This window comes from Xiphophorus hellerii, chromosome 14 (assembly GCF_003331165.1).
Source record: "Xiphophorus hellerii strain 12219 chromosome 14, Xiphophorus_hellerii-4.1, whole genome shotgun sequence".
Classification (NCBI taxonomy): domain Eukaryota; kingdom Metazoa; phylum Chordata; class Actinopteri; order Cyprinodontiformes; family Poeciliidae; genus Xiphophorus; species Xiphophorus hellerii.
The window spans coordinates 5,703,011-5,721,230 of NC_045685.1; the positions used below are offsets into that span (position 1 = coordinate 5,703,011).

General features: G+C 37.6%; 2 protein-coding genes across 2 annotated transcripts; both read right to left on the reverse strand.

Moving 5' to 3' along the window:
* Window positions 1-833: 833 nt before the first annotated feature.
* Window positions 834-2,532, reverse strand: LOC116733456 (uncharacterized). Its single transcript, XM_032584313.1, has 3 exons — window positions 1,744-2,532; window positions 1,565-1,656; window positions 834-999 (listed from the first exon to the last, which is right to left on the reverse strand). Exons 1-3 carry the CDS (start codon window positions 2,288-2,290, stop codon window positions 877-879), a joined length of 762 nt encoding a protein of 253 aa, XP_032440204.1. The 5' UTR covers window positions 2,291-2,532; the 3' UTR covers window positions 834-876.
* Window positions 2,533-3,105: 573 nt separating this feature from the next.
* Window positions 3,106-10,382, reverse strand: LOC116733455 (twitchin-like). The gene is made up of 4 exons (XM_032584312.1): window positions 5,952-10,382; window positions 5,754-5,864; window positions 5,373-5,416; window positions 3,106-3,777 (listed from the first exon to the last, which is right to left on the reverse strand). The coding sequence occupies exons 1-4, from the start codon at window positions 6,496-6,498 to the stop codon at window positions 3,655-3,657; spliced, it is 825 nt and encodes a 274-aa protein (XP_032440203.1). The 5' UTR covers window positions 6,499-10,382; the 3' UTR covers window positions 3,106-3,654.
* Between the last annotated feature and the right edge of the window lie 7,838 nt (window positions 10,383-18,220).

Here is an 18,220-nt window from a genome sequence, read left to right on the forward strand (position 1 = left end):
TTGTCTAATTTGAGACATATACAGTACAAACTATGTACTTCCTGATGCGTGGATATTTTATTCATCGCAAGTTTCGCTGTTGGTGTGAAAAAGACGGTTCTGGATTTGCTTCACCGTCAGTCCACTGGGTTGTTCTGGTTGCATTGCTCTGTAGCGTGTACAGACTAAAAGTCTTTGCTTCTGTGAGGCAGAGGCTTGTAGTCTGTATTGATAGACTGAATACAGATTTAGTCTGTACAGCAGACTAAATCAGTGAAACAGGTTTAGTCTAGAAAGTTGTGATCATATCAGTAAAGATGTAAAATAAAAGAAACTCGCAGAACGTTTTTGATCTTTATTTAGGATTTCTTGATGTTAACAAAGACACGAGTTCAACCGTTTGTACAAGAATAGTGACAGAGGAGATGGACTTACTTTGGTGATATCTAACAGGTTTAGCTTAATTACAGCTAAATGAAAAGGAATATTTATGTTTTGGTCAAAAGCTTAACAAAGACTTTCTACCGGAGACGTTAGCGCAGTGGTTCCCAAAGATTTTCTGGGACCCCCTATGGATTACAATAAAATCCCCCCCTAAAAATTCAAAATAAAAAATCAACTGGGCACACACATTGTTCAACCAGACATAAAGCTATACACATATTTTGTTTTCAAACTCCACTGAAATTTATTTCACACTTCAGGTTGCAAAAAAACCCAACTACAAACCATTTTAACAGTGAAACACTTTTATGTAACTGTTTTGTTTTTTTCATTTATCCATATCGCTTCCTGTGCCCCCCCCCGCCCCCTGCAATGGCACGGCGCCCCCCCCTAGGGGTTGCGCCCCACACTTTGGGAACCATTGCGTTAGCCTAACAACACAAAGAAGCAACTTCAGTTCGGAGGCCCAACACTGGAGTACACAACTTCACTGGTGGCGTCCCTCTTCCCTCTCGATCTGCTGAGTTTTCTACTGCTTAAAGCAGCATAATGGAGATTTTCTGCATCCTCGTAATCCTGGATAAACAACAGAGTTAAGTCGTGAACAAAGTAGCTTTAATGCCAACTACAACCCTGTATTGTCTTGTGGTATTGTTACATATGTGACTGCATAAATATGGCATTATTTTTATATTCTCTTTTAAACCTGCTTTATGTTGGACAGACAAATGCAGGCCTAAATCTACCAATCTGATCTTTTTGTTATGTTGTGTAATTCATCAGCAAGTCTATCCTTTACCAGACCAACTTCTTAATTTGAACAAGGTACATATGATAAGCTTTTAAGAAAAGTGCTCTTGGTTTTTATATCTGATTTGCAATGTCTTCGGATAAATAAAGGTGCGGCTTAAATACCACGAGTGTTGTTGGAGTCTTCACAAGTTATTCAGCAAAGCCATATCTTATCTGAAACAGTCTACTACACCAGTCCTTGTTGAGACACTACTGGCTGTACTCAAGCTTTTCTTTGAATGGCCTGATGTTGAATTTATTTTTTGTGCTCTTTCTGCCGCCTTCTCGTATTCTGAACACTGTAAAATATGTCACTGAGAAATAATAAGACAAAAAGAATCATGCTCACATCTGCATTTGTAGCCAGAATTACCACCATGATGATGCTGAATGCTAAAGCTCCACTCAAGACGTACAGCAGGACAGGGGAGTCAGACTTTTCTGAAGAGAGACAGTGAGACGTTACAATCAGGGGACATCCTCACCACTTCTTGAAATGTAAGACCGCCTTTGAAAAAAGATTGTTACTCTCATAGTCCAGCTGCATCCCCTTTCCAAACAGAATGTGTCCACATGAGGCAACGGCACAGTGGTAGGTCCCGGCATTGGACGCGTTCAGACTCTCTATGGATAGGCTGTACACACAGCTGTGTGCCTGTGTGGTTGGCTTCTTCTTACACTGGTCATCACTGGCTCCATTGGTGTAAATGATCTCTGGAAGGTGTTCTTCAGAGTTTCTGAACCAGAAAACTCTGTGTTGCCCATCACAGGTCCCGCTTTGTACCGTACACTTCAGAGTCACAGAACCTCCTGGCTGGATGATCTCAGATCTGGACTGATCGACCAAGGTCCAAATGTTCAGATTTGGTTCTTTTACATGGACTGTAATGCCCTCTAGAAATGTATACAGATATGTATGAACTCCTGCACAGTAGTAAGTAGCAGAGTCTGACATTTGCACATTGGAGATCCTCAAGTGGTTTTTATCTTTGCCAGTTTCCAGCTCAAATCGTGGATCATTGCAAAATTCACCCGTAAGTGAGCCATTTCTCTTATATTTATAAAACTCTGACATCAGCTGTGGTTTCTGCCCTGGAGTTTGTTTATACCAGTAGAAAATCACTCCATCAGTTTCTTTATAGAAACACTTTAAAGTCACATTTGAGCCGACGCTGACCGATTGAAAATGCAAAGACGGTGATGGAGTCTGAGCTTCCAAAGGAACTGAAAATGGAGAAGAAACACAGACACGTAACTTTCTGCTAAAGCTGGAACATTGAAGAGCCAATAAAAAAAATGCTAAAAGTCACAACTTACCCAGGATCAGACATGTCACATAGCCAATAAACACAAGAGGAATCATTTTCTTTAAATGGTTTTGCTTCACTGATAGAATCTCTTACTGTGCTCTACTTTCTAGAGACAAGACTGGTTGTGACAAGCCAATCAGAGTGGACTCAGGCCTCACATGATCACTGTCTGCTTTCAGTGTTAATGGTTAAAGGAAATGGAAAGGAGGAAAGAACAAGTTCAGAAAATGATCTCTGTGAGAATCAGTTATCTCACTTTTCGGAGGGGAAATTTGACATTCCGTGTTCTCAGAAGTTATGTAAAACCCACAACGTCTTCAAATATGTGGGATAAGGATATGTAATAGTCGAATCTCCTATATTGTAAATAAGGAGCATCAAAGGGGCCAAAATAAACAAAAGGTTGCTAGTCAAGGCCTGGACTGGTACAATGTCTATTGAAATTGAAATTACCTTATTTAGTCTTTATTTATAGACTGAATACAGATTTAGTCTGTACAGCAGACTAAATCAGTGATACAGGTTTAGTTTAGAAAGTTGTGATCATATCAGTAAAGATGTAAAATAAAAGAAACTCGCAGAAAGTTTTTGATCTTTATTTAAGATTTCTTGATGTTAACAAAGACACGAGTTCAAAGGTTTGTACAAGAATAGTGACAGAGGAGATGGACTTACTTTGGTGATATCTAACAGGTTTAGCTTAATTACAGCTAAATGAAAAGGAATATTTATGTTTTGGTCAAAAGCTTAACAAAGACTTTCTACCGGAGACGTTAGCGCAGTGGTTCCCAAAGATTTTCTGGGCCCCCGTATGGATTACAATAAAATCCCCCCCCAAAAAATAAAAATAAAAAATCAACTGGGCACACACATTGTTCAGCCAGACATAAACCTATACACACATTTTGTTTTCAAACTCCAGTGAAATTTATTTCACACTTCAGGTTACAACAAAACAAACTACAAACCATTTTAACAGTGAAACACTTTTGTGTAACTGTTTTGTTTTGGGGGTTTTTCATCCATACCGTTTCCCGTTCCCCCCTGCAATGGCACGGCGCCCCCCCTAGGGGGCGCGCCCCACACTTTGGGAACCACTGCGTTAGCCTAACAACACAAAGAAGCAACTTCAGTTCGGAGGCCCAACACTGGAGTACACAACTTCATTGGTGGCGTCCCTCTTCCCTCTCGATCTGCTGAGTTTTCTACTGCTTAAAGCAGCATAATGGAGATTTTCTGCATCCTCGTAATCCTGGATAAACAACAGAGTTAAGTCGTGAACAAAGTAGCTTTAATGCCAACTACAACCCTGTATTGTCTTGTGGTATTGTTACATATGGAACTGCATAAATATGGCATTATTTTTATATTCTCTTTTCCAACACATACAGGCCTGAATCTAACAATCAGTGATGTCTTAGGACTTTTTGGAATTCAGCAGCAAGTCTATCATTTATCCGACCAAATTCTCGATTTCAACAAGATACGTATGTTGTTTTCAACAAAAGTGCTCTCGGTTTTTATGTCTGAGTTGCAATGTCTTCTAATAAATAAATGCGGGGTTTAAACATCCCAACTATTGTTGGAGTCCCCTATATGTTCTCTATATGTTTTGAAATAAAATTATAATTTCCATTAAAAAAAGGGCGTTAATATCCTAGCCATATCTTATCTGAAAGAGTCTACTGCACCATAAATCCTAAATTCAAACTTATCTTTGAATGACCTGATGTTGAATTATTTTCTAAAGAAGGTATTTCACTCATTAAAAGGTTTAATATTTTTGTCTTCTGTTTTAACTCGATATCAGTGGGTGTCTTGAACTGCGGAATCAAAGGAGTGTTGCTAGAAACTTAACCCTGAGCTGCAGGCGATTTCCACAAGGGGGTTTCATTATTCCACAAGGGGCTCAGCATTATTGAGTCATAATTCTCTTGTATGCTGCCCAAATACATTTATGGTTTCAAGTAAAGAAAAGTGGTGTTTTAGCATCCTCCAGCTGTTATCATTTCTGTCAGATTCTGCTGATCAGCCTGTGTGTCACAGCTGATGATGTATCTCTGTTCTGTGTGAGCCTACAGAGGGAGCAACTGCCTGCTTTGTACTTTTAGTTATGCCTCTTTTAGAGGCCATAAGCTGCCATGTGTTAGTTTGTTAATACAAAATCATTTGGTTCCTCAGTATTTCAAACATCACCGGAGTCTTCCTCTCACCAGATCTTCGTCAGAGAGATGAAGTTGTGCCAGAAGCTTTTGGTAATCAGTCGTCTTTTGAGGCACAACATCACATTTGTGTATTATACATTCTATTTGGTTTTATGAAATGTACCTTTTTTTATTATTATATTTTTGTTTGCAGTAACTCACAAGCTTCCAAATTAGCAGAAAAAAAACATTACAATTCTATAAGTCATCAAAAATATAAAGTGTTACCAAAAAGGTATAATTGCCATTATTATATTGTCACATATTTTGGTTGATCTTACATTAAGCCTACAGCTATGATATATAATTTAATTCGATTTTAAACCTGTTTCACTTCAAAGAATTTTGGTTATGAGTATGAAAACAAAAGCACACCAGTTTTATATTTATCTCTTCTGTAGTAAACTGTTAACGGTTTATTCATCTTGACTTATTTTATAACCGACTATGAAATAGCATTTTGAACCTACAGTTTAAGGACAGATTATATAAAAATGCAACCCGGTGAATTACAGCTCTAGAAAACACTGTGTGATACTTAAAACATCAATATTGCTGTTGATCTCTTTCTGCAGCCGTCTGGTATTCTGAACACACTGTAAAACATTTCACTGAGAAATAAAGAGGAAATAAAAATACTCACATCTGCATTTAGAGCGGAGGCTGCGGAGGATCTCACTGGAGAGTCTGTCGGCACAAATAACAGCAACAGAAAAAGAATCGTTTAGGAATATTATCCACGGTATATTTGAGGATTTTTTTTTAAAACTTAGTTTTATCCTCCGATGACGAAATGGTCAACCAGTAGCCTGGTAATAAAATGTCATTTACAAAAAAAAGTGGACGTGTTACTTCAATAGGACGTATCTATCAAGTAAAAAAAAAAAAACACTAGAAATTCTAAAAGAAAAAAAACATCAACAGATTAAAAATGAACAAAAAAGAAAGAAGGGACACGATAATCTTTTACTGCTTGACTCTAATAATTTCTAAATTGTAAAACTAATCTGTAGCCAAACTTTACCTTTGCAGGACTTGGTCTTGTGCAGTTTTTGAGCCAGAATTACCACCATGATGATGCTGAATGCTAAAGCTCCACTCAAGACGTACAGCAGGACAGGGGAGTCAGACTTTTCTGAAGAGAGACAGTGAGACGTAACAATCAGAGGACATCCTCACCACTTCTTGAAATGTAAGACCGTCTTTGAAAAAAGATTGTTACTCTCATAGTCCAGCTGCATCCCCTTTCCAAACAGAATGTGTCCACATGAGGCAACAGCACAGTGGTAGGTCCCGGCATTGGACGCGTCCAGACTCTCTATGGATAGGCTGTACACACAGCTGTGTGCCTGTGTGGTTGGCTTCTTCTTACACTGGTCATCACTGGCTCCATTGGTGTAAATGATCTCTGGAAGGTGTTCTTCAGAGTTTCTGAACCAGAAAACTCTGTGTTGCCCATCACAGGTCCCGCTTTGTACCGTACACTTCAGAGTCACAGAACCTCCTGGCTGGACGATCTCAGATCTGGACTGATCGACCAAGGTCCAAATGTTCAGATTTGGTTCTTTTACATGGACTGTAATGCCCTCTAGAAATGTATACAGATATGTATGAACTCCTGCACAGTAGTAAGTAGCAGAGTCTGACATTTGCACATTGGAGATCCTCAAGTGGTTTTTATCTTTGCCAGTTTCCAGCTCAAATCGTGAATCATTGCAAAATTCACCCATAAGTGAGCCATTTCTCTTATATCTATAAAACTCTGACATCAGCTGTGGTTTCTGCCCTGGAGTTTGTTTATACCAGTAGAAAATCACTCCATCAGCTTCTTTATAGAAACACTTTAAAGTCACATTTGAGCCGACGCTGACCGATTGAAAATGCAAAGACGGTGATGGAGTCTGAGCTTCCAAATGAACTGAAAATGGAGAAGAAACACAGACACGTAACTTTCTGCTAAAGCTGGAACATTGAAGAGCCAATAAAAAAAAACTTTTAAAGTCACAACTTACCCAAAGTTTCCAGGATCAGACATGTCACATAGCCAATAAACATAAGAGGAGTCATTTTCTTTAAATGGTTTTGCTTGACTGATAGAATCTCTTAATGTGCTCTACTTCCTAGAGACAAGACTGGTTGTGACAAGCCAATCAGAGTGGACTCAGGCCTCATGTGATCACTGTCTGCTTTCAGTGTTCATGGTTGAGACTCGGTCATCTCGATTTACAAAGGGAACTATTACATTCCAGGTTGGTAGAAGTTATCCAAGACATATCTGGCATAACGCTACTTCACTATAGTGAAATGTCTTATATTATAAATCAGGTGGTCAAACTCCAATACACAGAGGGCCAAATAAAAAATAAAAAAAGGTACTAGTTGAGGACTGGAGTGGTTTAACTTTTATTGAAGACTTACTGCGCATACTGAACCTGGAATTAAAAGTCTATGTTATGTAAAACCATTTTTTACTTGAGTAATTTTGAGTGGAAACATTCTTGTACCGGCAAACAAGCAAAACATAATTTTTTATTCAAAGGAAAATCAAATGTCTTGTAACAGCACGAGGAAAAAGATCTAAAAGTGACTCTGCCAGATAGCTGGTGTCTCATCTTGGATACAACTTGGTCAATGTTTTGGGATTACGCTCTGAGTTGAGTAAATCTTCCGTTTGAGTGAAGTGAGACGACTCCTTTAGGATGTTCGCGTGAGCAAACATGCGGAGCGTTTGAGCAGCTTGGCATTGATGTCAGGATGTAAGGCAGAAACTCCGCAGCACCGACAGACTCAGGTTTAGCTTTCAGTGTATGAAGCGTGCGAACTCAGTGTCAAGTATCTCAAGCTTTGTACCGTGTACTTGTGAAGACGCCTGTAAAGAACTGCTTCTCCGTAGATTGGCAGCACAAAATGACACAAGATTTCTTGGAGCATATTTGTTTCCTGAGAGAATTAGCTTGGTTTTGAAGACTATCGCTCCAGCAAAAAACAAAAGTACCGTATCAATGTTGACATGGGCACGCAGTGGTTCATGGTGGACGATCCAATGGTCATCTGTTAGCACACCCGTGACGTTTTCCTTCTCCATCTCCTCCAGGGTCTTTCACTACCAGTCCACCTGTATAACCTCACCTTTGATCTAATGTTGGATATTTTTATTTTATTAAGTCTCTACTGAAATGCCAGAAATTGAAAATAAAAATAGCTAGAGTCCATTACCTCGGCAGATGATCCGAGGTTTCTGGTGGCTCTGTGCATAGTGGGTCTGTCATGGTTGAAAAACGACACTAGATTGTAGAATCAAGACTTATTGGAACAGGACATTGTTCTCTACTTGATATTCAAATCTTGATAAACAGTTTTTGGTGTTTAGCTAACAATAGTGGTCCCCAAGTATGGACATCTGCTGCTGCAACCTACCTGCCTCTGTGTTTGGCGTGTTGTGTAGTTAGAGATGGTGTTTTGTCTACCTTGGTTGCAAATTTACACCAAAAGAAGAAAGAACCAGTCATTTGAGAAGTTGGTACTTAAAAATCTGCCATCAGTGACTTCAAGTAATCCCTACCTTCTAGAGGACAGCACTTTGTCACATTTTACCAGGTTCTCTGTTTCTCAGAGGTGTTCAGAGTCCTTCCAATGAATAACCACTCTTACTCTAGACCCATTGAGTCAAGATGTTTGGAAATTATCTTCCAATCCTTGGTAGATTGATTGGCAGACACAATTAATCACTGCTGGTATCTTTTCTACTTGACATAGTAGCAATTGGCTAATATGTTTTTAAGTTTGACCCGTCACACAGTTCCTCTGGTATCCAGATTTTTCACGTTCTCAAATGCGATTACCTTTTTATCTAATGGCTGTAGAGGACCAGCAGGATTCTGTGGCAAAAGATCACATAACAATAAAACCACAATATCTAATTTATAACATCTGATTGACCACTAAATGGATTAAAAGGCCCTTTGAGGCCTTTTATCATCTACAATTCTTCGAATGGTCAAATCTGAGCTGGAATATTCTACAATGATTATAGATTCTTTAAAGAAAGCCTTTGGTTTGTGGAACCTTTCCAATAGTAACATGGGATTCTCCTCTTAAAATTTTTTTCTTCTTTTAAATCTGGAGAGACAGAAAGAGACTTTATCAACTGAAGCTGATCTAAAGTCATACATGTCCTTTACATCTTCCTCAAGTTCAAAATGTCCTCCAGTCGCTCAACTTTTGTTGTTCCAGTTGTTCACAGCAAGTCCAGATCACACAGATATGGTTGACGCTGGAAGCTCAAGGCCATGCAGCCTCCTCCGTCTTGGCAAGAACAAGCGTTTCCACTGGTGGAAACTTTTGCTGAGTAGGTCAAACCACCGTCACCACACGAGGGGACAGTAGACGGATGAGACAGTTGTGCACCAAAAGATCCAACCGGTGCTCACAGACATATTTATAGACCGCAGGGGATTTTTTTCAAGGTGACTGCAGCTTCTACATCTGTGTTCAGTATCAATCTCAATGCATGGGGATTCTGCTGAAGGCGGGCTGGTGTAGAGTCAACCTGGACAAATGAATCCTGAGTGACAATGACCCAAGATTGAACCAAGTAGACGGGAGGACCAATGACGTACGCGTCTTTAATGCCCCCATTACTGACATCAGTGGTCGTATTGGTGCGGTGGTTCTGTCTGCAACTAATTAGCTACTTATTTCATAACGCAAGTTTAGCACTAAAGACGCCTTTTGAATAATGTGAAATGTCTTCAAGAAGATAGGGTCCACTTGGTTTGTTTGAGCATGTAGGATTAGCACTAGTGGTTGTGGTTTGCTTTCAGAAACCAGCTTGTAGTTCTACAGATGTTTCCTAGGTGCAGAACAAATGTCCTTTGCTGTACTGTACCACAGGTGGAGTATCTGTTTTTTTGGATTGTTGTGATAGAAGACTCTTCTGGAAGGATGTCACAATTTTGTTTCATTGAAAAATGTGGATCCCAACAAATTTGGACTGTATCACTACAGTCACCTCATGCCGTAGAGACAGAATTTTTATGTTAAGTTTTTTTTATTATTTGTAATAGATTTTTAGCAACATGTCATATTCAGACCTCTAAATATGCACAACGAGAAACTAATCTCCAAATTTTATTATCTTCATTTAATATCTGTGTTAAACTGCAGTGTGTAGCTTTTAAAGAAAAATAAAAAAGCTACATACGTGTCAGCAGTTTTAACATGGTGACAAGTTAAAACTGTCACCATGTCATGATGGTTTGCTATGAGACAGTTAATCTGTGAAGAAAAAAAAAGAATCAACCTCCTCTGCCTTCTCTCTATGTAGAACCAACCAATCAGACCCAGGAGGCGGGTCATAGCGCTGGCAATCACCATCAATCTGGCACTGCTCACCCCCTGCTTACCTCGCCTCGTTACTTTCTGCAGCGCTCCAGCTAGCAGAGACTGTTGTTAATGCTAAGGCTAGTTAGCATGGCCACTGCTGATGGCGGATAATTTGGTTTTTGCTCTAACAGTCAGTTGTTCCTCCTCGATTAGCACATTAAGCAGCAAATACATGAGATTGATTGGCAGCGATAAGACTCTCCTCCTGGCTCTGATTGGTTGTTTTTGGTTGGGATTACTCTGGAGCGATGCCTTTCTTCAGACGGCAATAGCAGCTCAGGGAGCAGGAGGAGGAGCTTGATTTTTTTTTTTTTTTTTTTTTTTTTTTTTTACAGATTACCGGTCTCGAGAGATCCTGCTACGACACGGTGGCAGTTTTAAAATAAATGTTAAAAACAGATTTTTTAAAATAAAAGTGAAATATCTTCTACGGACCGGTGACCTGTCTAGGGTGTTCAATGTTTTCAAAGTGAGCAAAAGCAATCAGACACTAGTAAAGATTTAGCTCTGCCATTAGCGCATTAGCAGATTAGCGGACGTATGTCTACTATTTCATTTGTGTACTAGTCTTCAGCGTTTTATTAGCATGATCTGTTGGTGTCCTGTTTTATTCCATCCAAGTTTATTTCTGTTGATCGGTCACCTTCCTTTGGTGTACCTGTGCAGGTTTGTCCTTAGCTGCACGTCATTCTCCTGATTAACCAAATCTTGCTCTCATGTCCTGCATTATCCCAGGAGCTCTAAAACATGTCAGTTTCATTACCTCCTTACGTAATCCTTCCATAGCTTTGCCATTGTGGAGGTTGTAACTCATCCAGGAGGTCCCAGAGAACCCATATCGACATTTAAAGCACCGCAGGCCTTACTTACCTCAGCTGCAGTCAATGTTCATGATTCAACAATAAAGAGACTTGAGTTTTGGGGGGGGAGGATCTGAAACAGAAAAACAGTCACAAAGAACATGATGATCCCCAGAGCTTTGATGTGAATATGGCATAATAGAATATTTTTCATGGACTGATGGGAAAAAGTGGGATTTATTGGAAGGTAAACAGTGTCTGTCATAACACTAAATCATAAATCTTCCTAGAGCCACTTCAACATCAGCAGTTAATCAAGCAAATAGTCACCTAAAAAAAACTGAATAATTATTTTCCATTTGTTACAAAAAACAGACAAGAAGCATTTCTAAATAGAATATTTGGGCACTTTGTTTCTATAACAAAAGCATATGACTGATTTTTTTTACTTTTAGCAATGAGAAAAATGAGAGAAAACTGTTCAAAATAAATAAAATTGTACTCTGGCATAATTTCTTTCATTGTTTGTTTTGAGACAAAAGGATTAGCTTAATGATTAAACATCTATCACGTCCTTGTCAGGTCACAACCAAATTCATTTTCTACTTTTAATTATTTAAATGGATTGGTGTGTGTTTTTTTCTTAGAGAACACAATATGAACGTCAATACAGACAATATGAACGTCTGTATTGATGTGATCAGACTAAATAAAAGAAGCAAAATAGTTATCAATGTATAAACGGAGCAAAAACATTTTAAAGGAGTACAAAAAGCAAATTTGGGCGCAACGTGGCGGCTGGGATTTCCTCCACATAGTTTTAAAATCTCATTATCTGTCCTTTAAAACAACCAATGCAAACATACAGACTCAGAGAGATGTTTGATACTCACACGTTTCATAAAGAAGAAGAAAAACTGGAAAGCTGCATCAACACTGAACCTCTTCTGTTATTTGCCGTTCATATTCAGAAAACGCACAGAACTCTTTCCATGAGACAAAGGCTGCTTGTGATTGGCTTAGTTGTAAGGTTTGGTTAAAAAATGCGTCTGACTGTCCAAATGATCTGTCTGATCACGTGACAGAGGGGGTGCAGTGGGTTGGGTTCAGCCCCTTCAGTGGCGTCGTCTTTTTCTTTTTTCGCAATGAAGGACAGCAAGCGCCATGATACGCACACATGAGAATAACTTGGTTTTAACGTGGGGAAGATACTGTATGTCAGCTCTTATGCACGTAAAATGTCCTGAGAACTAAAAGAAATGAAACATGTTATGTGACATTTGTCAGTATTTTTGCTTTGTATCGTGTGTGAAAAGAAAATATGTGTCTGAGTGTTCTTGGTGTTCAACAGTTTGGGTAATTTAAGAGAATTTTGAGATTATTTTGTGTTTAGAAGGTGTAGTAACTATAAATAGAAAGTAGTATGTAGCAAACAGACAGTACTGTAGTCCTAATATACTCTGGCTGGCCAAAAAAAAACTTACCACCAAACTAAAGGTAACACACTAATACTCCTCTCGACTTTGATCACAGCACACATTCATTGTACCATATATTGGGTAAGCCTCTGCAATGTTACCAGATTTGTTTTCATTCAGTGTTATTCATTTTTTCACCCAGGTTCTTGCACTGAGGATGAGAAAGTCCTGTCAATGTTGCAAAGCCTTCTCCTTCCCATCCCAAAGATTCTCTGTGGAGTGAAGGTTTGGACTCTCTGGAGGCCAGAACAGGTGTGAAAATGATGTCCCATACTCCCTGAACAACTCTGTCGCAATTTGAGTCTGATGAATCCTGGCATAGTCATCTGGGAACATGATGAGATAAACTGGTCATCCAGTTCATTTAGGTAGTCAGCGGAAGTGATTATCCCTCCGTCCATCAATTTTCTTACATCCTTATCCCATTGGGATTTGTAGGGGTGTTGTTACCTATCTCCAGCGGCCAACGGGCGAGAGGCAGGGTACACCCTGGACAGGTCAGCTGTCCATCTCCTGGGTCCACAGCAGTTCACTGCCAATCCCTTGAGTTCCCTCTTCATTTTGCATGTGGAAATACCCTGAGTTCTGCTTTTGTTGATATTTGATTTCACCAAATATCTAAGTGATCACCAATCATGAGCATTCACGATTTTTTTCTCATCCACATTTCTTCTTCAAAGTCAACGGTTCTCCACTTTCCATCCAGACTTTAGGAATCCGCTGGACAGTTCTTGACCCAGATTGAGTAGTTAATCTGGCTTGACCCATGCCAAAGATGTGACCATTCTTAAACAGACACACATCTTTTTCAGGACTGTCTTTACACGTGAGGGTTGAAGAAATGAGAAGCTACGTGTTGCATTGGTTTGGGTTCCATAACTTGTTGCCAACTGCATAAAATAATCATCCAGTAGGATCCTTGTGTCTGTTTGCTTAGTTCGATCCAGATGATGAGTTTTATTGGCCTGGAAACGCAAAATACTGTTTAAAGAAGAGCATGTACTAAATCACATGCACATGTTTTTAGCATGTGGTGTTTGTTTCCATCATCATCATCATCATCATCATCCAATTCAATGGATTGTAGAGATCAAAATATTAAATGATTTTTATTAGATTAAATCATAATAAATTAAATTTATTAAATCACTTTTGGTGATTTGGTCTAAAACCAAAATGGGATCAGAGTCACAAACAGCGCTTTGGGTAAATGTGTATTCTTTAAATGTACTTTATAAATAAAATGGATTGAATAGGATTAATAAAGTACATCAGTTCTTTGTTTACAAAATAAACGTAAGTTGGAAGTAACAGCAAGGCATCAGCACAATATGGCAAGCTTTTTCTGTCAATGATCGTATCCTTTCTGTCTGATAAGGTCTTATAAGAAGAAGCACAAACCGGTCAGCTAAAGCCTTAAACAGAATTATATTGACAAAAAGAAAATCACATTACTGCTTCGTGTCTCAAAGTCAACTGCTGACACCTCATTATGAGCTTTTCCACATCTCCACTTCTTTACCACATATGAAATACATGATTGGAAAATCTTGAAGCAAAAAAAAACACAAAAAAAAACAATCTGGCCACATGCTCTCTGCTTTCTGATTGGCTCTTTCCCCCCGGGCGGCTCCAGACCTGCTACAGCTCCTGTACTGAAGAGATAATACTGAGTCACGATACTCACTGACACAGAGACTGAAGCCAATTGGACCAATTTCATTTTTACACTTTTGCTTCAGCAATGAATACAAACATGAAGATGTTCAGTGGTATTGAGATGAGATCACAGTCTTCATCTGCTGGACTCTGAGGTTCCCTTATTAACACTGATGAAATATTTCCTTGTTCTTTGTTTTGTTTCATTCTTTATTTCTGGTCCTCTATAAATACATTTATGACGTCCCTCATAAATTCGGCCTTTTCTTCCCAACAGGGTTTTGGCAAATTATTTCACGTGAAAAAGTGACTTTTCATAGCTCGACAAAACTTTTAACATTTTACACAGCTTTATAATTATTTCTTGTAATGGCAGACCTCGGGGAGAACATGTTAATGTAAATCAATTTTAAAATAGGCAGAGCAAAATATTCTCACAAGTCTATAAAACACTCTGCAGCTCAAAATGTAGTCAACATATTGAGAAAAACAAGGCTTGCAAAGCACCTTAAGATGTAACTCTGTGCTTACAGGATGACAAATAAATAGATGTTTGCTACGTGCGGTCATGGTGGTTAGAGAGAAACAGAATCAGGTCTGCATTGGCCAGAAAGGTTCCTAGTTTGCTCTGGAAACTTAAACAGTTAAAGTACGTGCTTTTTTTTGCTTCTTTTTGATGCATTTGCAACATTTTTTTCTGTATTTAGCTTTCTCTCTAAATGCATGAATAAAATTTGGTGTAAAAAGACTGGAATATAAAGGTTCAAATGCAAAAACGGTCATTGAAAAGCAGGCCTTCTCTAGCTAACCCTATCAGAGGAGCTGTTGTCTCTACATCAGAGCTATGACCACATATACATCCTGTCAGGGCGGAGGAGGGGTGGCGCTGACTAAACTGCTGGAGCAGAGGTCGACGTGATCGGCCAGAGCGGGAACTCTGCAGCAACAGGCTTCTTTTTTTTTTTCTTTGTTTCTTTGTTTTCTATATTAGTCAGCTGCAGAGAGTAAATTCTTCTCTGTCCTTTTCTGAGGCAGCAAATCTGAAGGATTTCGAAGTTTGATGCCGATTTGAGGCTCTAACAATGCGCCTTGTGTCAACCACAGCCTGACCCAGAACAAGCTTTCAGTGACAGAAGGCTTTCTGTGGAGGAGAGTTCAACCTCATCTGCAGCTCTCTGATGAGGTTGCAGCATCAGAGCACGTTAGTTATATAAAAAAAAAAAGACAAGGTGATGAAGTGAAAAACTAAAGGTTATTTATACGGCATGTGTCATAGACAAAAAAAAACCAGGTTAAAATGTACTAAATCTGAACACAACAAATGCAGCAAATAAATTAAAAATATCAATATCCTTTATTCCCACACATTATAACATTTTATAATGACTCTTTAAATAAATTTAGAAAGTGGCAGTTGCTGCATAATAAAGCGTTTTAAGTTACAATAAGGTTTGGTGCTGTCACTGCATTCATTTACCCAAAAATTCCAAAAAAGAAAACAACATTTTTATTTTATTTTTTTGAAAATGTTATTTTTAAAATGGTCACGCAGATATTTTTTTTCGCTGCTGTTTTCGTTTCAAATATCCCCATAAACGGAACTTAGCCCAAATTACTGGGACGTTTCCTGCTCACTGGAGACTTCCGGGGTGATTTATGTGGTTTGTTTGGTAGGCTGCTGCCCTCTGCTGGCCAAAATCATTTACTTCACTGATTATCCAGACTCGCGTTTCGTTTCATAACCTGTTCACTTAACCGAGGAGCTCCTCACACACCGTCTGGCTGCGAGTTTGACAGGCATGTTGACGCTGGAGGCATTGATGATAAGAGAGGCGTCCATAGTGAAAAAACAAGGCAGAAAGGTGGTTACAGCACAGTTCTCCATAGAGACACAAAACGCACAAAAGAAAATATCTCCCGTAATGATATACAGTATACGCTGACAGAAAATATTCCGGTGTGTGATGCGAGAAAAACTGCACAAAAAAAAACACGACGTGTTTACCCGAGCTTTGAATGCCTCAAAAAACATTCGTTCCATCGTCTGAAAATGGAAAGAAAGGAATATAAATTCAAAATCTTAAACATTAGAGAAACTTTGAAAATCTGTATATCTATTTCCGGTGTTAGGCTAAGGAAGAATCTAAATGAGAATATCAAATAAAGTCTGAGTATCAGACAGTTGAATATGTAAAAATAAGGATTATTATTGGTAAACATAAGTAATAATTATATATTTTGTTACATTATATTATTATTATACCGGATAAATACGTGCGGTTTTGTTTGTTTTTTTCTTCTTAGTTTCTTTTGGTTATAATGTACTATTATTATTGTCACTTGAGGTGGTTACCGTCCATTTATTGCTCCAGATGGCTGTCCATCAGCCCTTAGCATAGTTCCATTAACAAGCATCAGCGTCACAGAGTCAACCGTAAGCTAACACCGGTCAACAACCTGCTAACGTTTTTTTATTTTTATTTTTTATTTTTTATTGAATATACAAAAATAACAATAACAATCTCAAACAACACGTCAATAACAGACATTACAAAAAAAAACTAATATCACAACAACAGCTGTTAACAAAACCAATTAGATGTAAGGCTAAAACAAAGTATTAAAATAATGGAAAAAAAAAAGAAAGAAAAAGAAAATAAAATTAGATAAAATAATAATAAATAATAATAATAATAATAAATAATAATAATAATAATAATAATAATAATAATAATAATAATAATAATAAATAATAATAATAATAATAATAATAATAATAATAATAATAAATAATAATAATAATAATAATAATAAAATAACTTAATCAGAGGGGACTCCTAACTGAAATTCTTCCATTAACTCAAACATTTTAATTGCGTTTAAATTCTGCATCTTTCTCCGACATCTTTTAAAAAAGGAAAGATCATTTTTTAGAGCAGAGAATGAGAGGGAGCATTTTGCATAGCGACATTTATGGATATAATATTTGGTTATAATCATTAGAACATTGACTAAAAATTCCATATTTTTTTCTTTGATAGATAAACCGAATTTAATGTTTTGTGAGGAAATAAAATCCACATTTATTGTTTTAGAAGACAGAAAATTTCGAAGTTGATCCCATAAGTTTAAAACTTCTTTACATTCGTAAAACAAATGTTTAGTTGTTTCCAACTGAGTTTTACAAAAACCACAATTCTCAACATTAAACTTAAATCTCTCTCTTAAGAACTCATTTGAAGGATATATGTTGTTTATTATTTTAAAATGTAATTCTTTATATTTAGGAGGAATTGGGAATTTCAAATAATTTGTCCTAATTTTGACTATCATAGATTTCTTAAAATTTTGTAAGAGAACTGTGCTTTTTGTTCTTCCTGGGTACATAATATTTATAGAATACCGATTCAAAAGCTTGTTATTGCATTTATTATCTCTAATGTCCACATGCTCAATTTGAATCTTATGGAGTCTTGGAATAAAGAAATGAGGTAAATTGTTTTTAAGTGACTGAATGAGGACATTAGTGATACTACGTAAAACTTTCTTATAAATTGTTAGTGAACAATCAGCTCCATACTTCCTGTTAAATTCATCCAAACTTAGAATATCACCGTTTCCATCCAGTAAATGAGTAATTGACCAGATTTGTTTATTCCACCAATCTTCTAGAAAAACAGATTTTCTACCACATAGAATGGCTCTGTTGTTCCACAGTGGGACATTATGAGGACTGAAGTTATTTAAACATTAACTTCCACTGTAACAAAACCTGTTGGTGGAAATTAGAGGGTTGTAGGGGGAGTTTTGATCATTCAAAATCACATTTCAATAACAGCTCAATACCTCCAACTTTTTGAAATACAAACGACGGTATAACACACCAAATAAGATCACCGTTTTTTAAAAAGGATTGAAGCCATCTAATTTTTTAAGTACCCTTCATAATTTCAAAATCGATTGCCTTGATACCACCTTCCTCAACTTTTTTTAGCAAATCACTTTTTCTGATGTAATGGTGCTTGTTTTTCCAAATAAAGTTAAAATTAATTCTATTAATCTGTTTTATGATATTTGGAGGGACGGCTAAGGAATATGCAGGAAACATCAGCCTGGATAAGGATTCAGTTTTTGTTAATAAAGTTCTATTTATATTTAAGGTTTTGCCA